At 38.7% G+C, this 26,793-nt stretch overlaps 1 protein-coding gene across 6 annotated transcripts in view; it reads left to right on the top strand.

Moving 5' to 3' along the window:
- Positions 1-566: 566 nt before the first annotated feature.
- DDHD1 (DDHD domain containing 1) overlaps positions 567-26,793 on the top strand; it is a 68,607-nt gene continuing 42,380 nt past the window's right edge. For 2 of the 6 annotated variants that reach the window (XM_019725719.3, XM_019725717.3), the window contains exons 1-3: positions 623-1,610; positions 24,861-25,034; positions 25,664-25,684. In XM_019725719.3, coding sequence (XP_019581278.1) covers positions 782-1,610; positions 24,861-25,034; positions 25,664-25,684 — 1,024 coding nt within the window. In that variant the 5' untranslated portion in view covers positions 623-781. Of the gene's footprint in view, positions 1,611-24,860; positions 25,035-25,663; positions 25,685-26,793 lie in introns of all 6 variants that reach the window. The other 4 variants (XM_019725721.3, XM_019725718.3, XM_019725722.3 and 1 more) reach the window with 4 other exon arrangements.

Genomic DNA, 26,793 nt, shown 5'->3' with positions numbered 1-26,793 from the left:
AGGAACAACAATGGAGCCATGGGTAGGGAGTTCATATCACTATATTCTTGCTGGCAGCTGGGTTGGAGATACAGGAAGCAATCCTCAGTCCACTTCTCTGCCAACCAACCAACCCTTGCCAGTGTAGCCACAGCAGTTATATTCGTGGCTAATGGCCAACCGGTTACAGCTGATGGCCAACTAGTTATACTGAGGCTGCAGGCGGGCCTAAGGTCACAAAATCAAGGTTACGAGACTCCAACTACCTCGGGTCCTCTCTCGACCTATATCTTAATTAAACCTTTGGGTTGATCCCTCAGATTGCAAGGATGATTGGTGTAAAGCCCCTCCTCATCTGGGCTCAGACCCCCAGTAGGTCGGGGGCGAGGCAGCTGTGCAGTGAGACCAGAGGGGAGGCGGAAGAAAAGCGAGGCATCCAGAGTGGCCGCAGGCCCGGAGCTGACCCGCACCCACCGCCAGAGGGGCACGAAGCGCGTCTTGCCCACGACGCCCACGAAGACGGGGCTTCCGGGGCGGTGCGCGCGGCCGGCGGGGCGGGACCGGAGACCAAGCGCCTCCTACGTCGGGCTGCGTGACAATGGGACGGACGGCGGAACGCGGCGGCGGCCGCCGCGGGCCTCGGGGCGGGGGGCGGAGCCACCGCCGCTGCCGCCGCAGCCCCGGTAGGGATTTGAAAGATTAAAAACTCCCGGTGGAGAGGGCGGCGGCGTTGAATGTGTGGCGGAAGTGCTGGGGGCCACGGCTCGGCGCGGGGTTGGGTAGCCGGCAGCGCCTCCACACCATGAATTACCCGGGTCACGGGTCCCCGCGGAGCCCCGAGCTTAACGGCCGGGGCAGCGACGGCGCTGCCTGGGAGCTGGGCTCGGATGCGGAGCCGACGTTCGGTGGCAGCGTCTGCTGCTTCGACCACCTGCCCGGAGGGGACCCGGGCGACGGGGAGGTGCCCCTGGCCTTGCTCCGCGGGGAGCCCGGGCTGCATTTGGCGCCGGGCGCGGAGGAGCACAACCACCACCTGGCGCTGGACCCCTGCCTCAGTGACGAGAACTATGACTTCAGCTCGGCCGAGTCGGGCTCCTCGCTGCGCTTCTACAGCGAGGGCGAGAGCGGCGGTGGCGGCAGCTCCTCGTCCTTGCACCCGCCGCAGCAGCCGCTGCTGGTGCCGTCGAACTCGGGGGGCGGCGGGGCGGCGGGAGGAGGTCCTGGGGAGAGGAAGCGCGCACGGCCCTGCGGTGTGGCCTCCCGGCACCGCTACGAGGTAGTGACGGAGCTGGGCCCGGAGGAGGTGCGCTGGTTCTATAAGGAGGACAAGAAGACCTGGAAGCCCTTCATCGGCTACGACTCGCTCCGCATCGAGCTCGCCTTCCGAACCCTGCCGCAGGCCACGGGCGGCCGACCCCAGGCGGAGGACCCCGACAGCGACCATGTGTGCCGCCGGGCCTCCAGCTCCGGGGAGGACGACGAGGAGGACCGCGTCTGTGGCTTCTGCCCGCGCACGGCGAGGCACGAGCCCGAGATGGAGGAGCTGGTGAACATCGAGCGGGTGTGTGTGCGGGGCGGCCTCTACGAGGTGGATGTGACCCAAGGAGAATGCTACCCGGTGTACTGGAACCGTGAGTAGCCGGCCGGGAAAGGGAGCGGGACGGGCTGCCTCTGCAGGGGCCGACACACGCCCTGGGGGGTTTGAGACTTGACCCCTATGGGGAGGGAGGCGCGTGAGGCCTGGCGTGTTTGGTCAGAGCAGGATGGAGATTGTGCGGGCAGCTCTGGCAGGTGAAGGGTAAACGAGCCTATGGCAAAACCCAAGCTGCCCAGGGTCAGTAGGAGAGGATACTGCCGGCGTTGTGGCTTCTGGGTGAGCGGTACTGCTGCCATGCCCTGGAGATGATCCAGGAACGGATGCCCAGCCCGAAAGGTTTAATTTCGTGACCCTACCCGAGCTTTGTCCACTCGGAGATCTGATTCGGTCTCATTTACCCTGAAGTGGCTGTGATTTAAATAGCAGCGTGTCCTCTGGAGTGGGAATGTTTGAGAGAATCTGCAGGAGAATCAACAGTTCAGTTTATGGACTCGAAAAAAGAAAATTAATCCCTGGCGGGAAAGGAAAGGAGATAAGTTGTTACCTCCGAGTGCGTTAGGGAGGGGTGGAGAGCATAGCGTGGAGCTCACTCTATGGAATACTGCTTTATATCTCTTAGGTGCTTGTTTACATATTTTTATTTTTGCCTTTGACCTTGAAAAATTACAAGGCCTGTGCCTTGGTTTCCTCTTCTGTAAAATAGGAATAATTGTATCTACCTCTTCTGTAAAATAGGAATAATTGTTGTGGAGGTTAAATGAGACAATAAACCTAAAAGAGTTGAAACTGTTTGGCACATACGTGTGATATAAGTGTTAACAATGGGTCCTTATTCATTAGCCTACACAATTAGGTATATAATTAGATTGAGAAGTAAGGCTATCAGAAATATCTGCCATTGCATATAGCAAATGTTATACACATAATATATAGTAGATATTTTATAGTAACAGAAGCTGTTGGCCACCAATAATTTGTAATATACAGTTTCAATTTTTAGAGCCCAGTGCCCTAACTCAAATGTCTTCATTGATTGTCACTAGACTTATGTCCTCCATACATTTTACAACATTCTGTCTTTTATTAATTATATGTATTAATGACTTAGCTTCCTTTCTATATGTTTAGCATTTTCTGGGCAGAGTCCGTTGCTATTATCTTTGTACTCTCATAGGGCTTAGTGCAGTAAATAGTAAGTAAGTATTGAATTGCATAAGTGATTCTGATAATATTAAAACATTCATAAGTTAAGCATGAATCACTAAAATAGAGATTATGTTTATCTCTATTTTATCAGAATCACCAAATAAAATAAGCATATAAGGAAATTTAATTTCTTACTACACTTTAAGATGACATTGAAGGCATTTGTTACCATTTTCACAAGGCAGGTTCATTATGGGATCTGTCACACCACTCTCTCCTTTTGATTATAAGCTCACTAAGGACAGGGTATGTTTCTATTAACTCATGAATGCAGTTCTTTCATTTTATTGAGTATTGGTATGTGTGCCTAATACCAATATTATGCACTCTTGTGAATGCATTAGGAAAGGTGGAAAAAAGAACTATCCTTACCCTTCAAGAGTCCCCCACTTTTCTTAAAATGACCTAGACATCACTATAGATTTTTTTGTCCTTTGAAGATAGAAGTGTAAGAACTTACTGAAGCCAGAGAGTTGGATAAAATTCCAGGCATCCTTGGAAAGGGGCCTGGAAACCAAGACATGAATCTTAGGTCAGCTGAACTATATTCACTTAGAATACTGTGTGCTCTTTTGGCTTATGATAAAATTGTTAATGCTTGCAAATTGCTTTACTGTTTACAAAGTGATTTTTCACATTCTTTTCATAGTGATATCAAATTAATGCTAATGTTCTGTATTTGAAGAAATGAATTCATTGAAATTAATGAACTTGTCTAAGGTCACTTCGCTAGAAAGTGGTAAAGCAGTTCATAGTCTAGTGGGGAAATACAGTGCAGTGTCCAAAGAGCATCTGACCCACCCAAGGGTGAGGATGTCAGGAAAGCTTCCCAGGTGATGTAAGACTGAGCCCTAACGGATTAATTTAATCAGGCAGAAGAAATGGGGAAATGGAGGGGAAGGCATTCTAGCCAGGTGGGGTCACATATGCAAGGGCACGGAGGCATGGAACTGCATAGTATGATAAGGAAATTGGTGCTGCATCTACAGGGCCTAAGACACAGGTAAGTTTGGGATTTGACCACCACAGAGACAGAGGTGTTTGGTCAGGGACAGGAGGAGATTGTGAAGGGACCACCTGCCTGTGAATGGCACATTTGGGAGACTAGCTAGAAAACGAACAAGGGTGGATAAGCAGTGCTAAGGAGTTTGGACTTTATCCTGTGAGTAAAGGGGACCCAAATAGTTGAAGGTTCTCTATTACTTAGGTGTTTAGTGACAACACAAAGGTTGAATTGGAGAGTTGGAGAACATATTTAGAATACTAGTATCATAAATCAAGCAAGAGACCATGAGGGGCTACAAAGGTTAACCTGAAAGGAAACTTAGTCTTCTCAAACAGCAACACTATTTTGATTCCATTTTAGCATTTTCTAAATAGTTTTCTGCAAGATGCAATCCCGTGGGTGCCCCAGGCCTTCATATGAGCTGTAGTGAAGCACTACAATAGTGCTTTTTGTCCATAATTTACCACTTCTCACAAAATCCCATATAACTTTGATCTAATTGGTTTTTCAGGTCTCTGTGTATTATTTAAGTTTTCACAGCTTCTCAGGAGGGTTCTTTTCCAGTATGGTCTCTTCAGCCTTCCTTCAAATGGAGGGACTCTTAGGGCATTTTGCAGCTTTTGACCTTTGTCCCATTTTACTTCTTTAAAAAACCCTGTCCGGAAACTTTCTAAATAGTGGTAATGAAAGGTGTTTTTTTTTAAGTCCAACAAGTTCCTACATAGAATGGTGGTAGCATTCCAGTGGCCATTTAGACTTTTGCGACCTGATTGAGCCCACTGCATCTAGGTGTCAAGGCCAACCAGTTAGCTGCGCCTAGTCTAAAAGAGAGGTGTTGATTTAAATTTATACTTACTCTACCTTTTGAACTCTAACTGGCAGGTAAAATTTGAACCAGTTCAAGGGTACATGAATCAGAAGGGGAACAGAATTTGTCTTCTATAGATAGGAAACCAGTATTATTACATATGAAAAAGTTATATGAAGTTTATTTTTGTTTCATTGTCTGTTCAGATATTTTTCTGACTGCATGTGGACGTTTTAGATAAAAACTGATCATTGCTGAGTAATGCCTGAGTGAACTCCTTCGCACCCCGTGTTCTTCCTAAGCTGCTTGTAGCTACCTCATAGGCTTGCATTGAGAATTATAAATTATATATAACATGCTTAGAGTAATGGTTGGAACAAAGTACTAGGTATTAAATATATCAATTTGCATCTCAAAAAACTATACCTTACATGTAGAAAGTTAGTAAGGCTGAACAGTGCAAAATCGTTGAGTACCCAAGATTTGTTGTTCTGGCCTGTACCTCATTACAGAGGAAAGAATGTTTGTAAAAAAAAGTACTAGCAAGAAAGTGGCCAAAGCATTTAGTAATAGCTATGGAAGGCATATTATAGAAATATTTAATGAGTTTAGAATAGTCTCATAGCAATTCTGATGATAGTGGTATGTGCATTGTGCACTAGGGAATGTGTAATGGCCTTTCATTGACTAAATTAATCAGGTTATTTAATTGACCAAATAGTATATGAATGTGTAGTTTCCAGAAGCAGTTATTAACTGTAAGCCACAGCTTTCTTTCCCTCTTTTTTCCAGTGTATTTATAAGGCCTACTTGCATTATTGTAATTCTAAACCATTTTAAGTTTCAGACACTTTAGAAATTCACTAGTCTTCATAATATGCTGAAGAGAAAATAATATTCCCAATGAAATGAGGTAGAAAAATTAGGATTTTTTTTTTCTGTAAGTACCCAAATTATAGGGTGTTTGTTAACTTGGCATAGCTGTAACCAGGTCTTAGGTCTTTTCGTTCGAGGGTTAATTACCTTAATAATCTTTTATGAGCCACAGGGCATCATGGGAAAGCAGTGGAATCCAGGCTGGCAGAAGGCACTCTTTCATGGTCAGTTTCTGCCTCCAATAAAGCAGAACTAAAGGAAACAGAGAGACCAGAGATTGACATGCCTGACTGAAAAAGTGTTAGTCTAGTTAAGAGTAAGTTATCTCTTACTCTTTTTAACTGCATTATCTCACACTAGCCCATCCTGGATAGCAAACCTGGGTGGCATTAGAATTCTGGCTGCTCAGGTTTGCAGAACCCTGGCACTGTCTTCTGAGAACCCAAGTCCAGGTCAAGTCTGCTTTCGACTGCACTTTTCAGTGACCTGCAGAAACAGCACAAGGATGTGCATGACTTGTGAGTGACATGTGTGGAGCAGAGGACTTGGCACTTCCTGACCAAGGCGTTCAGGACTTTCCTTTCCCTTTGCGGTGCGCCATTAGTTTAAAGACTGATCTAATATCAGGTTTGATCCACCGTGTTTGTATATGGCTCAAATGTAATAATGCATGTTGTGTGAGTGCTTTATATAAATGTTCAAAGTACTCAGTATGGTTTTCTTTCCTCCATCTGTTACCCCATCTTCTTTTCTATATTCCTTTACTATTTTGCCATAAAAGAGACCTTTTGTACTCTTCCCTCTTCGAATTTTATTTCCTGGGGCTTTTATCTCCACATCATGCCCTGTAATTTCTGCTTTGCTAAGATCTTTGATGTCTGGAACCCTAGGGCTGATCCTTTTCTATAGAGAGCAGGAAAAAGCTGGATGTGCTAGCACAGGATTCCCCTTAGAATTATGTGCATTTGGGTGAGAGAGTAGGGGGATAGAAAGGAGAGAGGGAAATGCAGGATGTAGTCACAGGAAGCCTACAGATGAAGATTATAGCAGAAGAGGTGAGGAGGTAGGCAGTTTTAGAATCCCTGATTGTGGGGGAATCTGATCAAAGATCTTTATCTTTTCATGAGTATGATGGAATTTAAACTGCATGTTATCAAGAAAAACTTCAACACTGATGAAGTGTATAGATACGGTCTCTGCTTTTTTGCCACAATACGAGTACATTCCTAAAAGTGCAGTTAAAAAGTAGAACAAGGAAAAACATGATTTTTTATAGCCTTTATATATAACTACATTTCTACTCTTTTAAGTTTGCCTTGGTGAAGGGAAATTTTCCCCACAAAAGATGTTGAATCACTGACAAATGAGTGGATTAATGGGATGAAAAGCATAATACAGATACTTTTTGATACCCTTGCGTTAGGGGACAAGTGAAATCAAAGTAGTGAAAAACAGGAATTGTCGGTGCCAGAGAACTGAAGAAAAATGGTAGAAATATTGATATGATTGAATAAAAATAATTCTGTTTTATGTACTACTTTCTAATTTTACCAGATTGCCACACAAGAATAAATTATACTCTAATATTTATTTTAATGTCTTATTACATTAAGCTATTTCTATAATCATTGCACTTGTATGCTCAAATAAAATCTGCTGGTGGCCAGGCCAGCCTTTGGAAATTACATATTATTGGTACTTCTGTACCCCAAGACCTCAGATATCTGGGAATCTTAGAGAAGTATAAATTCCACCTGAATGGATGGCTTTTCCAAATAGTTAACAGTTAAGCTTTTATTTGCTAGAGTATGATTTTAACAACATGAATGAAAATCTCTGTAATGCTACTAATTCTCCTTTGGGCCTCTTCTTAGTGAACCATCATTTTGAACATTGATGCAAGATACCCCTTGAGACACATGATACAGGACAAAGAACTGGATAAACTAAGCTAAAACAAGATTTCTAAATCACGTGCCATGAAATGTGTGGCTCAGTAACTTTAGGTGATGCTCAGGGAGCAGAGTTAGAATTACTTCTGAACCTTGACATAGACATAGTTAAAATCAATCCCACCTTGTATTTTACTACTTATTACAAAAGATCAATTTTTAGTTAATATTTTATTGATGAATCTATTATTTTCTTCTCATTCTATGGAGTTAACCTCTAGGTAGATCCAGGATATCTCATGTCCACCTGATTCACCCACCTAGCCCTCAGTAAAAGTTGCATTTTACATCTGGTATATATTTTAACATTAAGTACCTCCAAGTCTGTTTATGTTTCGGAAAAGAAAATCTTTGCCATGAATCAAAGATAGTCATTGCTTGGAAAAAGAGAGTCTACTTCAAAGAGGTTATTGAGGACCAGTCACACAGGAAAGCATAGGATGGCTACTCAAGCACTTTCGGTGGCACTCACTCTTCCGTGCCGGCTCTCCACTGCACAAATGAACCCTTACTGTATGGCCAGCACAAAGTGCAACAGTTGTACGTGTCTGTAAGTAAGGTTTGTGAACAGATCCGTGCTTTGGCTTGACATTTTCATTGTATGCCAGCCACTCTTCTAATTTAAGACTACCACCCATGCTTCTGCTCTTTGCCTTTCACTAGAAAAAACTGGGACCTTATATTTTAGACTATCTTTTTGGATATAGTTGCAGTTTGTTTTTAACCTGTTTACTATTTAATCTGTTATTTTATGTAAACTACATTATCACACTTTTTTTTGGTCGACGCAAGTATAACTGTGCCCCATAAATAATGAATGTTCCTACTCCTGGATTAAATTGTTTAGAATTCTGATTGCCTGATAGCATTCTGTCTTTTATGGACAGATGTAGAACCCACCAAAGTGTATGGTAGATAACACAAAAAGGGTGGACCTGATATATATTAGCTCAGCAATTTCATTTCTGCCACCTTCATTTTGATTTTTACTGGGTTTTCTAGAGAGGCGGTATTGAGTAGTGTTTATGAGTGTAAATGACCACTGGAGGCAGACTGGGCCCAAATTCCAGCTCTGCCTATACTGTCGTGTAACTTTGGGCACCTTAATTGCTTTGTGCCACAGTACTCTTCTTCTGTAAAATATGGAAAATAGTACATACCTCTTAGGATTGTGTAATAAATGAGTTAAAATATTTAAAGATCTTGACATATCCCATGATAAATAGCACACTCTGTGTAACAGTTAGCTGTTATTACTTCTCTATTTTCCTGCCTCTTCTATCCTTTCAAATTTATAACCCACTTTACATTCTTGGCTTTCAACAGTCATATTTCGATTTGTTGTCCCTTTCCTGACATTGAATTTTCTTGGCCTTGACTCATGGTAATTGACTCTCTTTTAAGCAGAGCCCTAGGACCTCCGTAACTGTTGCCTCTTCTTGTGAGAAACTGTGACTGATTTTTTTGCCTAGTCTTTCAGGCCCCAGAAAGAGCTGGACTGTCTTGAGGCTTCCTGACTTGGACCCCAGAAGAGTACACCAGTCATTCTCTTACAAATCTACTGCCTGTGGGAAAGGAGGAATTTTTCCCATAAAAGCATTCTAAATTCTTGATCATCTACTTTTTTGGTATGCACATCCTGTCACCAGATGTGGGGAGGTACTGACGCTATCCCAAAAGCTTATTTAGAACATCTCTAACCAGCTACCCAGACTTTTGATACAACAGAGAACTTCACAGCTTTCTAAAAGACTACTCAGTTTTCAGTTGAGGCAGAGCCAGTAGTTCCAGGATTTCTGCCATGTTGACAAGACAGAAATGGCCCATAATTCTCCTTACAGTGGAGACCTCCGCATGAAAACTTTGAGAGATTTCTCTTAATTGACCTACAGTTGAACCAGCTGTGATAGGGATGACAGTTGAGTTCTGGAACCTAGTGCAAGGTCTAGCTTCAAATCAGTCTGCCCGTAGTCCAGGGATTTGAAGCGGTGATTCCTGATCCAGCAATGGCAATAGAAGCCAAGTGGGCTTAGAGAATAGGTCTTTGTTGTCAAATCCCCTTAGTTTGAATCCTTGATTTACCATAGCCATATGACTTTGGATAAGTTGTACCATGTTTCCCGGAAAGTAAGACCACCCGGTCTTACATAATATGAGACCCGGTACAACACAACACAACACAACACAACACAAATATAATAAATATAATATAATATAATAATATAATACAATACCGGTTCTTATTTTAATATAAGACCGGGTCTTATATTAATTTTTGCTCCAAAAGATGCATTAGAGCTGATGGTCCGGCTAGGTCTTATTTTCGGGGAAACACGGTAGTTGTAATCTCTCTGTGGCCCAGTTTCTCCTTTGTAAATGGAGATACTGATTCCTGTTTCACAGCGTTATTATGAATATTTCATTGAAATACATACACCTATGTAGAGCACTTAGTACAGTTCAATAAGTGTTAGCTATTTTATTTAAGCTGGGCTGGTATATTTGCTCTTAAACTGGAAGCCTAGCTTCTAGAAATTAAAAAGTGTGTGGTTGATCTGTTTTATTTGTGAAAAAGAAGAGTGGGATTCTCTGGCTCTACCAGAATTACTTCAGTTTAAATTTAATGACATACACACATAACACATACATATACACATATTCCCCCACGCCCTCTCTCTCCCTTTCCCCCTTTTTTCTCTTCCCCTCTCCTTGTGTGTGTGTGTGTGTGTGTGTGTGTGTGTGTGTGTGTGTGTGCATGTTAAAGCTGCTTAATCTCACCCCCTGAAAGTTCTGGTAGTCACCAAGTATCACAGGCCAAGGACCTTAATTCCTCTTATTGACTCTGAAGTTGAACAAAATGAATACCTTTCCAGGTGAGGTGAGGATAGTGGAGTACTTTTTACCTTCTGAATTGTCTCTGCTGGGTTCCCTTGCCTGTGGAATGGCATGGTATCTTAGACCAGTAGTTTGCAGATTTCACTGAGCTTAACAGTCAAATGCAAGATTGTTAAAAATGTAAATTCTCGAATCTCATCTCGGAAGATTGGATTCAAGAGATCTGAGCCTGAGGGCCTGAGCATCTTCCTCTTCAGTAGGTATCCGAAATAATCCTGATCGCAGAAGTTTATAGACCTCACATTAATAACACTGTCAGTCCATCAGTCCCTCCAGTCTAATGGCTCAAAGCTGCTTCATCTGTGTTGTACTTACACTTAGAGAATTACCAGTTCAGACAGTCCAAGGGGTTCTAGAGGAACTAGCCTTCAACCCACAAATTGGTATCTTTATTTCATCTCTATTTTTCTTTTACCTACCTATTTCTGCTCTGACCAGTTTAAAACTTTTATATTCTTACTGATTTTCTGTAAACTCATACTATCAGTTATTGAGAAGGAGGATGAAGTCCCCAACTTTAATTGTGGTTTTATTTATTTATTCTTCTATTTCTATTGGTTTTTATTTGATGTATTTTGAAGCTCTGTTACTAGGTGCATATACACTTAAGATTGTTATATCCTTTTCATGAAACAATGCCTTTATCATTTCGAAATGTCCTCCTTTATCTCTGGTTTATTTCTTGTATTAAAGTCTACCTTGATACTAATTTTGCTGCTCCCAGCTTTCTTTTGATTAATATTTTCATGATGTATCTTTTCCTTTTAAACCTGTATATGTCTTTACCTATCTATCGGTTGTTGCTTTTTAAAATTCATTCTGACAATCTCTTATTTGGTTTTTTAGGGCATTTATATTTAATGTGATTAATGCTGTTTGAGTTTAAATGGAACATCTTGCTCATTGTTTTCTATTTGTCTCATTTATTCTGTTTTCTTTTTTGAACTCTTTTCCTGCCTTCTTTTGGACTGAATATTTGTTATGATTCTCTTTTATCTCTATTAATAGCTTTTAGGGACACATTTTTCATATTTTTCCTAGTTGGTGTTCTGTGAGATTTTTTGGATTCCAATTACACATATTAGATCACTCGATATTGTCTCCCAGCTCTTGGATGTTCTGTTCTGCTTTTTAATTTTTCCGCGCGCGCGCACGTGTGTGTGTGTGTGTGTGTGTGCGCGCGCGTGTGTGTTTCAGTTTGGGTAATTTCTATTGACTTCAAGTTCACCGATTCTTTCCTCAGCAGAGTTGAGTCTACTAATGAACCCACCTAACATTTTTTATTCTTTCTTGTAGTTTTCATCTCTGTGCTGAAATTATCCATCTGATTGTACATGTTGCCCACCTTTTCCACTAGAGTTTTTAGCATATTAATCTGTTTAGAAAATTCTCTGTCTAATAGTTCCAACATCTGGCACATCTGTAGTCTGGTTCTGTTGTTTTGTCTATTGACAGTATTTTTTTTCTTCTTTGTATGTCTCAATTTTTTGTTGTTGTTGTTGAAAGCTGCACAGCTTGTGTAGGACAATAGAGCATTTATGCCTAGAAATACATAAAGGCCTTTTGTTAGGCTGTTAGTGTGGGAGGTTGATCAGTCTAGTTGGGAGTTGAGCTGGGTTTTGGTTTTGTTACTATAGTGTTACTATAATAACTGTTACTACAATAGTTACCATAACCAGCAATGCACCAGAGGCTTCAAATCATTACTCTTTAGGTTGGAGGCTGGTTTGCCAGAGGTTTTTGTACATGCTCTTATCTGCCCCCAGCAGTAGATTTAATGCTTGCTATGTTGGTGATGAAGTTGGGAGTGGGAGTGGAGAAGGACCTTCTCTGTTTTCTGGTTTAGCCTCATTCTTAGGCACAGTGTCTCAGAGTCTTGAAGTAGGACCTTAGTGATTCTGCCCCTACCCCAGCTATGGGAGATCTCATGGTCTAGATCCAGGGCAGTGCCCTGCCTTTCATGAGGGTAGTTGGTTTTTTTGGGGGGGTTTTTTTCCTGTTGCCTTTTCCCAGCAGCTATAGATCTTCATCTGAAAAGCAACAGTGTTTGCTGCCCTCCTAACAGCTGCTTAAGGCTTTTTTTCCATTAGGTAAGAGTAGGAAGGATCCAGGCTAAGGCTTCACCCTTTCCCACAGCTGCGGCTGTTCTCCCCAAGGCCTACACCATGAAGGGGTACTTTTTCAGATTCCTCACCCGTCTCCTGGTCTCTCTTATGAACGCCTACTGAAATCTTTAATGAAAAACATGCAAGGATTTGCATTACCCTTTATGTCTGAGGCCCAGGGGTTCTGTATTCTCACTGTCACCCATATTTGACTTGTAACATTTTGTTAAAAATTTTGGCCAAAATCTTTTTCCTGACATCTTTTTTTCCTTTATGACATTTGGTGTTTACTTCCAGTAAGCAAGTGCTTCCATCTTGTTTCTCCCTGTCTTTCCTTAGCTGTTGTGTTAGTTTGTTACCCTGTGACCTCCAGGTCTCTGAAGGATTTATGAAAAATTACAATTTTGCAAATTAAATTTGTCTGTGTTTTAGAGGTAGGAGCAATGTTATTTTAGCTTTCTGTATCCTGAGCCAGCTGAAATTCTGTTATCTTATTTTTGTAGTGGTTGCTCTAGGATTTTCAGTGTACACCTTTAACTTGTCATAGCCTGATTTCAAAAATTGTAATTTTGTGTAGAGTAAAAGAACTTCATTAGTGTACTTCCATTTACCCTCTCAGCCTTTTTGCTATTGTTGTTACACATTTTACATCTACATGTTATAACCCCCAAAATATTTTTGCTTTAAGCAGTCGGTTTTTAAGAGAGATTTCTTTAAATGAGAAGAAGTCTTATATTTACCAAATACTTATTTATACTTTTCTTTATTCCTGTATGTAGACACAAATTTCCACCTAGTATGGAATTTCCATCAAGTTCTGCTTAAAGAAATTCCTTTAATGTTTTTCATATTGCAGATCTGCTGGTGATAAGTTCTTTTAGCTTTTGTCTAAAAATGTCTTTATTTCTCTCTCATTTTTGAAAGGTATTTTTGCTGGGTATAGAATCCTAGGTCATTTTATTTCCTTCAGAACTTTAAAAATGTCACTCCATTGTCTTTTATTTATATGGTTTCTGATGAGTTTGCTGTTTTTCTTCTTCTAGATGTCATCTTTTTTTCTGGTAGCTTTTCAAACCTCCACCCACCCCCCATTTATTGATGGTTTTCTGCAATTTGATTATGATTTGTCTTGGAGTAGTTTTCTTCCTATTTCTTCTGCATAGGATTTGTTGAAATTCTAGAAACGGGGTTTATAGTTTTCATGAAATGTGGGAAATATTTGGCTATTATTTCTCTTAATTTTTTTTTTTCCAGTTCACCCTACCCCTTTTCTAGGATTCCTACTAGATGTACATTAGTCTGCTTGATATTGTCCCACAGCTCTGTGCATTTTGTTTTAATTTTTTTTCCTATGTTTTATTTTGGATGGTTTCTATTTTATTTCTATTGTTCTGTTCTTTAATGTGTTCTATTGCTATGTTATAAATTTCAGAAAGTTCACTGATCTTCTCTGATGTCTAGTCTACTATTGATCTCATTTGGTATATTTTTATTTCTGATGTTGTATTTTTCATCTTTAGAAGTTCAGTTTAGGTATTTTTTATATCTTCCATTTCCTTCTTCATTATGTTTGCATTTTCCTCTCTCTTGAATCTAAAAAGTGTAATGGTTTTAACATCTTTGCTGCTTTTACCACCTGTGTTGTTTCTGGATCTGTTGCTGTTGATCGACTTTTCTCCTAGTTATGCGTTGGATTTTCATGCTGCTTTGAATACTTGTTAATTTTTTGGATGCCAGACATTGTAAATTTCCTGTTGTGTGCAGGATTTTGTAGCATTCCTTTAATATTGTTGGACTTTGGTCTGGTACACAGTTTAAGTTACTTCAAATTAGTTTGCTCTATCAAGGCTTTCTTTTGAGCTTCTTTAGAGTGCTCAAAGGAGCCTTTAATTTGGGGATAATTTATCCCTACAACTCAGGTGATACCTTTCAGAGGACATTACTCAGTGTCCCATGGATTAAATCTTTTTTACTCTGGCTGATTGGAACCTGAACATTCCCAGCCTTATACCGTGTTTCCCCAAAAATAAGACCTAGCCGGACAATCAGCTCTAATGCGTCTTTTGGAGCAAAAATTAATATAAATCCCAGTCTTATTTTACTATAAGACCCGGTAATCTAATAATATAATAATATTATATGATAATATTATATATAATACCGGGTCTTATATTAATTTTTGCTCCAAAGGACGTATTAGAGCTGATTGTCTGGCTAGGTCTTATTTTCAAAGAAACAGGGTATGAGCTCTGGAGATTCCTCCATCTACTCCGTTCCAGTGGTCATTTTCCCTAGCCTCAAGTACTTTTCTCCCATGCGTGCGTAGATAATTACTCAACCAAAGACTCAAGGGAACTCCTCTAGAGATCTCCGCCATTCTCTTTCTGTATAATCCTTTGCTTTGTAGCATTTTGCCCTACAGATTCTAGCTGCCTTCACCTCCCTGAACTCTGAGCCATTTCACAACTGAACAAGACTGCTAGGCTCTGTTTGGGTTACCTCTCCTACGCTGTAGCCAAGAAACTCTAGGCACTAAGCTTGGGCAGTTTGGGGGGTTCTCTCAGCAATCACTGTCCTCTTTTGCCTATAGTACAATATCTGAAAATCATTGTTCCATATATTTTATCTGATTTTCTGGTTGTTTAAAGTGAGACACTAAGTCAAGTACATGTTACTCCATCATGGCTATAAATAGAAGTCTGTTCTTGCAATTTAGCAAACTGATTTACTGTCTGCATTCTTGGTGGTCTTGTCTTTATCTCTCTCTCTGTTAGGCAGAACCTAGTGCTCTTGTATCCTACAGCTTTCCTGCCCAGGAATGTTGGAGTGGACAATTACCATACGTTTAGTGAGCTAATATGCACCAAATGGCGGGCTGTCACACGGAGTAAGAGTGAGATGTCTTCTGCAGCTATGTTTGTGGGCTGTAGGATAGAAGTGGTTGTTAGACTTACACCTCAGAACTCTTTTTTGCTGGCATAAGACTGGCGGCCTACTGAACCAATTACTGTATTTAATTTCTCATGCTTCCTAATCTCCATCTTTCTTTTTCTTTTATTTCTTACAACTCAGTGTAAAAACAGAGTCTTAAGGAGATCTGTTTTCACATCAAAGGACCCACTTTTTACTGATATCACCAGGAAGTAAATCAGAGCACTGGATTAACTTGCCAGTCACAGTGTGTCTGTAGTGAGCGCATCTGTAGGTCTTAGTTTATATCCAATTTTTGATTTTTTGCTGAGCCTGCTTCTCCTGTTGTCAAAGTGGGAGATTTTCGTTTTGGAAGAGATGGTAGGGGTAAAGGGAGTTTACTTAAGGCAAATGGGTGAAGATTCTAGAAGGCTAGTCTTAACATAGCCAGATTTAACCACTGCATGTGGTTTTAGAAACTTTTAAAAGATATTATGTGAATTAGAATAATGCCATAATTTGGAATAGGATTTTATAGTGACAAAATGCTTTTACATACATTATTTTATTATTCCCTGTTATAAACCTGCAGTTAGAAAGAATAACCTCACGTTACAGATGATAAACTGAGGCTCAGAAGGTGTGGAACTGGAATTAGAGCCTCTGCCTTCTCAATCCTTTCATCAGTTCCATTTTTTCTGTATACCATCTATGACCTCACAGTTTAAGCCATCTGAGCAGGTGTGAAGATTATATGCCAACAGTACCTAATATCCTGGATTATTTTGTAACCTACATGAGAATACTTTTGCTGCTACTTACTCCTTCTAGTTGATTTTCTAATTATATTCCTCAAATGAGTTTCTTGTGACTTTAGTCTTAGGAATAAATGTTTTCCTCAGCTTCTTTTTGCATGTGTTCAAGTTTTTGCTCTTATGCTTGTTAGCATTCTGAATTTGACTACCCAAATCTTTTTCTTCTTTTTCTCCCTTGTTCCTCTTTTTCACAAAAGATTTTCGTGTTTTTATTGCTTTCATTCCATAAATATTCATCTAGTGTCTACTAGGTAAAAGAAGGGAGTGAACTACCTTGAGTTTCAAAAAGCATATAATTAGGAATTTGTTGGCTTATGTCTCTATATTACTTAGAATTATTTTAATAGTAGAAGTAACTAGACCAAGAGCATAGCTCACATCTATCTGATGCTCACCTGCTAACACTTTAACCATAAAAATAATCCTGGCAAGTACTTAAACCATAAAAATAATCCCATCTTTAGAGCTGACTCTTACAAACATAATGTTAAGCCAAAGGAGCCAAATAAAAGAGTAAGTATTGTACAATGATTCCATTATATAAATTATTAAAAAGCAAAACTAATCTGTTAGGATTTTGTTTACCCTTGGTGAGGGCTGAGAGGTAGCACCTGGAAGAGACATGCAAGAAGGGACCTTCTGAAATGTTAGTAATGTTCTCTGCCTTGATCTGGGTATAGTTAACTTGTAAAAAGCCATTGAGTTATATGCATGTGATTTGTGCTCTTTTTTGTATGTGTCATCCTTCAACAAAATGTTCACCCCAAAAAGTCCCATTTGTTGTTGTTTTTAAGGAGGGCACAGCTCACAGTGGCCCATGCAGGGATCAAACCAGCAACCTTGGTGTTATTAGCACCACACTCTAACCAACTGAGCTAACCGGCCACCCCAGTCCCCTATTTTTTTATTCTTGGAAACTAGTCAGACTCTTTCCTCTGAAAATAGAGTGTTAATGGCTGACACACCCTGCAGCATAAACCAATTTAACAGATTGGCAAGCACCACTCAAACAGGGGAACGCCCAATTTGGAGCATGAATGAAAGTGCTTCATCTACCAAACTTGCCAGCCTCTGGGGTAATAATGCACAATGAGATTTACCTTGTTCGGCAACATTCAACATCCCTTAATTGGAATCATATTTTGTGATAGGTTCTCTTATCTTTTAAAAACATTGCACCTTTATCCATAGAAGTGAGGAGGCCTGGACAGTTAGGATACAGTAAGATAAACACTGATCAATATGTGCAGAATTAACTTAGTGGAGCCACAGAGAAGGGAAGGTCACAAAAGGCATCCTAATGCAGATAACTATAAAAGTTAGCTAAATGAAGAAAATGGGGAAGAGCATCCCAGATAGAAGGACCAGCACATGCAGGATATGGAAGTACAACTCAGCATCACACATTCAGGAAACTGTCCTTGTTGACATGGAAAGCACAGGGACCATCAGCGTTATCTTACGTCAGTATCCCCTGAGCCTGCTCTAGTGTCTAGTTCATGGTAGACATCCAGATGTTAGGTGAATAAATACCTAAAGTAGCATCACATATGTGAACAGGCAGTTCAAGGAAAGATCGTAAAGAGCTCAGAGTTTATCTGGAAGGCAGTGAGGAGTCACAAAAGAAGTTAAGTACTAGGATGACATGATTCATGGTATTTTAGAAAGGTTCTCTGACAACTCTAGAAAAGATAGATTGAGTGTCTATAAAGAGTAAGGTAGAGGAATCTGTCTGTGTATGTGTGTGTATGTACTTATACATACACGTGCCTGTCAGTAGGCATGTGGTAATGGTGGTGAGAGTGTCACAGAGCTGAAACTAGGGATACTAGGTTTAGATAGGAAGTTTCTGAAATAAAATAGGTAGAAATGATAAGAGAGTGAACTCAAGTATTGACTCTACGTAGGCCTGATGAGTAAGAGATGAATTTGAGGGTGATTTAGGAGCTACAATAAACAGTACTTAGTGTCTAGTTATTGTTGTAAGAAGCATTTGAGGAGGAGGCATCTTGGTTGACTCCCAGATTTGTCTTGAGTGACTGATTGAATAATGTCAGCACACCATTTTCTCTATGATAGAGGATACAAGTAGAGTAGCAGATTTGTGTTCTGTTTTGTTTTGTTTTCTACCAGAACCTAGTATGTTCCATAGCTATTTGTGATCCTGTTAACTGTTGATTATCTATTAGGAGATGTTTAATTGGCAGTTGAATATTTGGGTCTGGAGTTCAAGACAGAGGCCTGAACCAGAAAGATGTAGTACTTGACAGGATACTGGTAGAATTTAAAGCTTAGGTAAAGCTCCCAAAACATCTATCAAAAGAATACATTTAGATTAGGCTCAAGAGAAGAAGAGAGTTAGGAGTGTAGTTGTGTGCTATACACGTGTTTTACTGTTTTTAACTCTGTTTTTTACTTCCATGATTTTTATGGGGAAGCATTGTTGTCTCTGGTTTGTAAGTCTCATATTAGACTGGCAATGTCAAATTTCCCGAATTATTTATTTTAAAATCCAATACAACTAAATAGCCTGTATTTCTTGGGGTGAGGGTTAAAAGGGGACTTTTCCTATTTAAGAATACAGGTTGCATTGTATAATAGGAAGAGCTAGAATGAACTTTGGTGACAAAGTTTGGTTGGAATCTTGGTTCTTATATCAGTTAGCTGGGTGCCTTTGGGCAAGATGCTTAGTTTCACTAAGACTCAAGCTTACTCATTTGTAAAACTGGGATAATTATAGCTATCTTTTAAGATTACTGTTAAGGTTAAATGAGATAAGCCTTTGGATCTAGAAGATAATGGCAACTGTCCAAATCTAAATCTCTCTATGCATTCACCCAAAAAGCCATAAGACCAAAAAGGACCACACACACACACACTCCCACACAAACCATACATAACTCACACTTTCAGCATTACTACAAGATAGGCAATACTATGAATTTTAAATTACCTGTATGTGGAAAAACAACAAATTACAACAGCTCTGTTGCTGGTACAAATCTCTGAGTCTGGAGATGGGACAAGGAGAGGCTTAAGAGACAGTGAAAAAGAAAAGGAGATCGGAGGTTAAAATGAAGTACAAACAAAATTACCCTTAGAAAGAAAACCTTCCCCACACAGTTGGCAAAATACGTGCACGGGGAACTTAGTGATTCATAGCACTAGCTGGAAGGAAAATGTATGAAAGTAAGAAGTAGCAGCATCAGAAAAACATTGCTCCTGGGAGAGAAGATAGAGAAAGACTGGTGCTCCCTGGAACCATGGCAGTGAGAGGAAAGAAGGAAGGAGAAAATTACGGGCCTTAGAAAAATGAAAGAGAAACAAGGCACCCAATCCTGTCCCTACCCACCCACCATCACTACCATCACAACGTCATCCATTAAAGAGCTGCTCTTACTAATCTGCAAGAGCAGGCACTGTTGAACTAAGAACTGTATCCATGAAATGCTCAGGAATAGGAATAAGTGAAATGACATGCGAAGCTACTTTAAGAGGAATACAGAAAATGTGAATCGATGCATTTTCACTGATAAGAATTCTTCCCCAAAAGCAAACATGAAGAATTCTTCCCCAAAAGCAAAAATGAGTTTCTTGTGACTTTAGTCTTAGGAATAAATGTATTATAACAGGAAAATGTATTATAACACTCCAACTAAATAAAATATCCTCAAACTTGACGACATACTAATAGGAGCATTGATGTAAGGGGCACTAATGAAAGGAAGGAAAACAACCAAAAGAATGAAAATGAGAGGCAGAAAGAAGTAAAAAATCTTCAGAGAGACAGTGGTAGAAATGCAGTACAGGCAAAGGAAGACCCAACACACTTAATAATAGAGTCCCTGAAGAAGTAAAAGAAATCAATAGAACAGAGCTACTTATTAAACCATAATCCAAGGGAAACTCTTCAGAAATTAGCAAAAAAGTAAAATCTACGTATTAAAAGGGCCCATCTTGTAGATAGACTGATCCAGAACAATGAATTCTGACTCATAAACTGTTAGATTTTAAAGACTAATGAAACTATTAAATTCAAAGGTAAATTTTTTTCTGGACCTGCTAGGGGGAAAACAAAAGATCACATTACTAACAAAAAAATAGGTATGCATCATACTTCTCAAGAATAATATACACAGGAAGGTTACAGTACAACAGCATTTTCAAAAACAAGGAAACACAGTTCAAGCTAGCCAACCTGTCCTTCAAGTATCAGGGCTATACATAAATAGTTCTGAACATGAAAGAATTTAGGAAACATTTAATATATTTAACTGTAGATCCAAGACTAAAACAGTAGTGGGGACATGGGTGTAATTGTTACGTGTTCTGACAAAATAGAAAAAATGAAACTAAGTGAGTGAAGAAAGGGAAAAATAGAATAAGATTGTTTCCTATTCATCAGAGAAATGCAAATAAAAACCACAATGAGATATCACCTCACCCCAGTTAGAATGGCTGTCATCAACAAGACAAATAGTAACAAGTGTTGGAGAGGCTGTGGAGAAAAAGGAACCCTCATACACTGTTGGTGGGAATGCAGATTGGTGCAGCCGCTATGGAAGGCAGTGTGGAGGTTCCTCAAAAAATTAACAATAGAATTACCGTATGACCCAGCAATCCCTCTCCTGGGTATCTACCCCAAAAATCTGAAAACATTTATCCGTAAAGATATATGTGCTCCAGTGTTCATTGAAGCTTTATTTACAGTGGCCAAGACATGGAAACAACCAAAGTGTCCTTCCATAGATGGTTGGATAAAAAAGATGTGGTATATATACACAATGGAATACTACTCAGCCATAGAAAAGATGAAATAGTACCATTTGTGACAACATGGATAGGTCTTGAGATTATTATGCTGAGCAAAATAAGTCAGACAGAAAAAGTCGAGAACCATATGATTTCACTGCTATGTGGTATATAAAACTGAAAACAACAAAAGAACAAGACAAACAAAGAAAGAAACAAAAACTCGTAGACACAGACAACAGTTTAGTGGTTACCAGAGGGTAAGCGGGTCGGGAGGTGGTAGATTAGGGTAAAGGGGATCCAATATATGGTGATGGAAAGAGAACTGACTCTGGATGGTGAACACACAATCTGATATACAGATGATGTATTACAGAATTGTACACCTGAAATCTATGTAACTTTGCTAACAATTGTAACCCCATAAACTGTAATGTAAAAAAAAAATTGTTCCCTATTGTATAAGTAATAAGTGGGAGTTATTGGATAACACTTAAAATGGACAGACAAAATAGCAAAAGGTTAAATAAGCAAAAAAGATTTAGGAAACTCTAAAATATGTGCTTACGTATACACAAACACACGTGTGCAAAGGTAACCACTAAAACAAAAAGTGCAAATCTTTCTGAACACCAAAAGAAAATTTTAAAAAGGCAAACTACCAACTAGAGTAAGAAAAAGGGTAAATATGAATAATAAAAATGGTAATTATAGAATACAGAGTTCAAATATATCAGTCATATCAATAAACTTAAATGGGCTTACCTCACCTATTAAAAGAAAAAGATTTTCACATGATTTCATAAAGAAATACCCAATTCTATGCTATACGAGGTGTGACACTTAAGTTCACGAACTTGCCACCTTGTACTTACATTGGCAGCACTGTACAAACAGCTCGGTGAGGTTTCATAACCTTGTTATATCAGTATCTCACAGCTCTATTCGTGTCGACATGTGGTGGTGTCTTGCTGAGTGGCGTTCATTATTGTTGTGAGAATGTCTGAGCTTGAATTAGAGCAACAGACAAACATGAAATTTCTTGTTAAATTTGGCGAGAGTGGAAGGGAAATCAGGGACATGTTAGTCCAAGTTTACAGGGATAATGCCATAAAGAAAACGGCAGTGTACAAATGGATTAAACATTTTTCTGAGGGGAGAGAACGCATCACTGATGAAGAGAGATCAGGGTGGCCAGTAAGAAGCAGAACTGATGAAAACATTGCAAAAATTCGTTGAATTGTGCGTCAAAATTGTCGGCTGACTGAGAAGCATAGCAAACCAAGTAAACATCGATAGAGAAACAGGAAAATCTTAACTGAAAATCTTGACACAAGAAAGGTGTATGTAAAAATGGTCCCGAAGGAGCTCACCAAAAAACAAAGGAGAGTCAAAGTTTGCCAAGACCTTTTGGAGAGGCAAAACAATGTTTTGGGTCGTGTTATCACTGGTGATGAAACATGGGTGTACCAATACAACCCTGAAACAAAGTGTCAAAATGCACAATGAAAGTCAGCCAGTTGTCCATGACCAAAAAAGTTCCATCAGTCCAAATCAAGAGTTAAAACAGTATTGCTAACCTTTTTTGACATCAGAGGGATTATTCATTATGAATTTGTACCAACTGGACAAACAGTTAACCAGGTTTACTGTTTGGAAGTGCTGAAAAGGCTGCGTGAAAAAGTTAGACCTGAACTTTTCGCCAGCAATTCATGGTTCTTGCATCACGACAATGCACCAGCTCACACAGCACTGTCTGTGAGGGAGTTTTTAGCCAGTAAACAAATAACTGTATTGGAACACCCTCCCTACTCACCTGATCTGGCCCCCAATGACTTCTTTCTTTACCCGAAGATAAAGGAAATATTGAAAGGAAGACATTTTGATGACATTCAGGACATCAAGGGTAATATGATGACAGCTCTGATGGCCATTCCAGAAAAAGAGTTCCAAAATTGCTTTGAAGGGTGGACTAGGCGCTGGCATCAGTGCATTGCTTCCCAAGGGGAGTACTTGTAAGGTGACTGTAGTGCTATTCAGCAATGAAGTATGTAGCACTTTTTCTAGGATGAATTTATGAACTTAATTGTCAGACCTTATATACGGTAGACACATATAAAACACAGTAATTCTAAAGGTTAAAAGTAAAGGGATAGTAAAAAACATCAAATGGAAACAATAAGAAAGCAGGGGTTGTAATCTTAATAGACAAAGAAGAACCTAGGCAAAAAATCACTGAACACAGCAAAGTACACTTTTTAATGTTAAAAGCCATAATTCACAATGAAGTTGTATTATTTTTGAATACCTAAGCACCAAATAACACAGTAAACACCTAAATATAGCAGAATTGCTATAGCAGAATGCAGTTGACCCTTGAACCACTTGGGGGGTTAGGGATGTCAACCTCCTGCACAGTCGAAAACCTGTGTATAACTTTAACTCCCCCTAAATTTACTAAGAGCCTACTGTAGACCAGAAGCCTTATCGATAACATAAACAGTCAGTTAACACATATTTTGTGTCATGTTTATTATATACTGTATTCTTACAATAAAGTCAGCTAGAGAAAAGAAACTGTTAAGAAAATCACAAGGAAAATACATTTACAGTATTTATTGGGGGGGAAATCTGCCTATAAGTGGACCCACGCAGTTCAAACGCAAGTTGTTCAAGAATCAACAGTATAGGATAATGCAAGAAGTAATGGAAATACATAATAGATTTTGACCACATCACAGCAGAAGACTGGTACAACAAAATGTTTCAGGACCATCTAGTAAATTTCCTGTCCCAAAAACTTGGTTTCTTTTAGTAGGAAATAATAGAGATCACAATCTTTATGTCTGAAGTGCTCACTCATACTGGGTTTGTCTTTGTTTCTATGCCTTATTAGTACACAGAACTTAGGACATTTTTGAAAGAGAAAATGCACCATTATTAGTTCATGCTGACATTTTTAATTAAAATTTAAAATTACACAGTTTTTATTTCTTTGATTTTTATATTTGTATCTCTTTTTCTTGTGCTAGATATCTAGGTTCTTAATGGTATTAACAAAATGATTATGGTCACCTTAACCTACAGTTTCAAAATTGTGCTACCAATATTTATTACATTTAGTAGCACTTGTAACAGTGTAGGTACTGCAAAAGGTTGAATCCATGTTTGCAATTTTTTTTCTCCATAGGATAGATATATTCTAATATGTATGTACACATTACTGTGTTTTAAATCCACTTGAAATAATATCTCTATATGTGTTTAAACCAACTCTCTACATAATTCATTTGTTTTCATTTTGCTTTTTACTTTTAGAGCCTTGTTATTTCCATTTTATTTTTGCTTTTAATTTTTTTAAAGGATTGAAGATAGCTGACAGTTTTTTAGATAGATAGCAACTAAAATTCTTAGGCTTATAGGAACAGTGTTTAATCAAAGAAACATTTAGTCATTCAATAACATTTTTCTCATTGTTTTTCTAGTACAGGTGAGGTATTTACTCTAGTTAAATGATTAGTTATTCCTGTATACTAACTAGGAGCCTATCCCTGAAAGACATCCCTGAAAAGTGCAACACCCTACTACCACACTCTGTTACTAAACTACTTCAGGGTGTTTACAGTAATATTTTCTAAGACATTGTAACTATCAACAGTCTTGCATGAAACTTGTCTTAACCCCTTAGCCTACTAATTTTGGTTATTCAAAGCCTCGGTTATATAGATAACTGTTCATCTACCTTTATAATGCCAAAATAATTATGTGTAATATTCAATACAGGTAAAATTACATGCTGAAAAAAATTATATCCTGTGGCTTAAATCTGAAATTTAAAACTTTAAATGAGTCTATTGAGACATGAAAGTATGTTTTTGCCACAGTAGTAGCAAAGTTACTGTGTCTCTTTCTGGGAGGTTGGATCCTAAAATGTATAATTGTATGATTTCTCTTTTTAGAGGCCGATAAAATACCAGTAATGCGTGGACAGTGGTTTATTGATGGTACTTGGCAGCCTCTAGAAGAGGAAGAAAGTAATTTAATTGAGCAAGAACATCTCAGGTGTTTTAAAGGTCAGCAGATGCAGGAGAGTTTTGATATTGAAGTATCAAAATCCATAGATGGAAAAGAAGGTAAGATCGATTAATACATTTAATATGTTATGTAAACGAAGTAAGTTGTTGATAAAGTTTAGAGTGGTTCCTAAGTTTGACGTAGTAATTTAAGAGTGTTAGAATTTATAAAATTCCTCATTATTTTAAACATTTGATAATTATTTTAAAATTTAAAATTTCTATGAATTTCTGAATTATCTCAGTTTTTATTTTACTTAATATGTATGTTCAATGGCATGACACTAACATGATTTACTATAAATGATAAATAATGCGCTCTCTGAATTTGTCCTTTTCAGTAGTTTTTAGTTATCAAAGAAAATTGAACTTACAAAAAAATCCCTTGTCATTATATCAAAAGAGTACTTTTGTAATATTTTAAGATTGGTTCTTTTCCTGACGTTTAAAAACAACAGTTTCCTTTGTGAACATATATCTCTAGATGTCCTATATTGAAAACCATATCAACTTAATTTTTCACAATCCACTCCTTATGTTTTCTTATTTAGCATTTGAATATGTTTGCAGTAGTTTAAAATATTTATGTAATAGCCAAGATTACTGTGTTTTGTTATGTGTCTGATCTTGAGTAAAATTTAAAATGTGTGGTAAAGTTAAAATTACTTCTATTGTTCCATTTACTGCAGGCAGTGGGATCAACTATTCTGGTGAGTATAACAGTACAGGTGGATTAGAAATTGTAGATTTCTCTAAATTTTTTTTCTAAAAGCGTTTCTTCATCCATGCTTGCCTTTATTTGGGAGGTTTCTTGACAAGCCCTATTAAATCTAGTGAATTAAGTGATTTTCCCCCTCCCCCACATCCCCACTTCCACCCCCATTTCTAAAGCAGAAAAACTCAGTATTGATCAAGTAATTCACAGAATGCAGCTTGGAAGAAATCAGTTATTTGGTTGGAATTAATTGTTTATATAACATAATGGCAAAACAATAAGCTTTAAATTGTCTTTTTTTTTTTCTTATTGTTAGTAACATGCCAAGTCTTTTCTCTCGCCTACTCTTTATTCTCTTTTATTTCTCTCTGAACACACGCGCACACACACACAAGAAAACTGTATAGTTTAGCCTGTACCAAATTAAAATATCTTTTGTATATAGTTGGTTAAAACTCTATGTAACTGAGGAGCATTGTGGCTTCTGAATAAATTGACAACTAAAGCTAACAAATGTATACAATAATAATTGGCTATAATGTGCCAGATACCATGCCCTAGGAATTTTAAATATCTCATTTTTCTAATGTGTAGTCAAATATGTACTTATTTCAGTGTAAAATCCAAGCTCAAGGTTTTTACATATCAATATGGAAAGAGCAGTTCAGTAGCTACAGAACAGAGCTGTATCTACATTCCTGTAGACTGCCATAGAGACAAGATATAGTTATGGCACAACTAGTACATTTTATATATCCGTGATCTTTTATTAGTGCCTGAAGTATTTTGTAACTTCTCATCACCACTACTAAAATGAACTCAAGTGCCTGCACGTCATAGTATTTGAAGGACTTAACTTTTTATCATAATTTCACTGCTATTGGAGAAGGCTGAATTCTGGGCTTTTTCCTTTCAATTAATTCTCCTTAAGTCTTACCTCAAAAATGGTGTTTCACCTTAACAAACCTAGTTTACCCACCCAATTATTTACTATTAATACATGGGAGGGAAAAACCAAGACCTTGGAGGAGAGAAAGGATGAGTATGAATAATAAAAATCTAAGTAGATTGTTCCCCCTTCTCATAGTCTATTCAAAATATTTT

This window comes from Rhinolophus sinicus, chromosome 3 (genome assembly GCF_057876585.1).
Source record: "Rhinolophus sinicus isolate RSI-liver-muscle chromosome 3, RSI-T2T, whole genome shotgun sequence".
Classification (NCBI taxonomy): Eukaryota; Metazoa; Chordata; class Mammalia; order Chiroptera; family Rhinolophidae; genus Rhinolophus; species Rhinolophus sinicus.
Note: the sequence above shows the minus strand (reverse complement) of the source record. Positions and strands in the feature narration are given on the sequence as shown.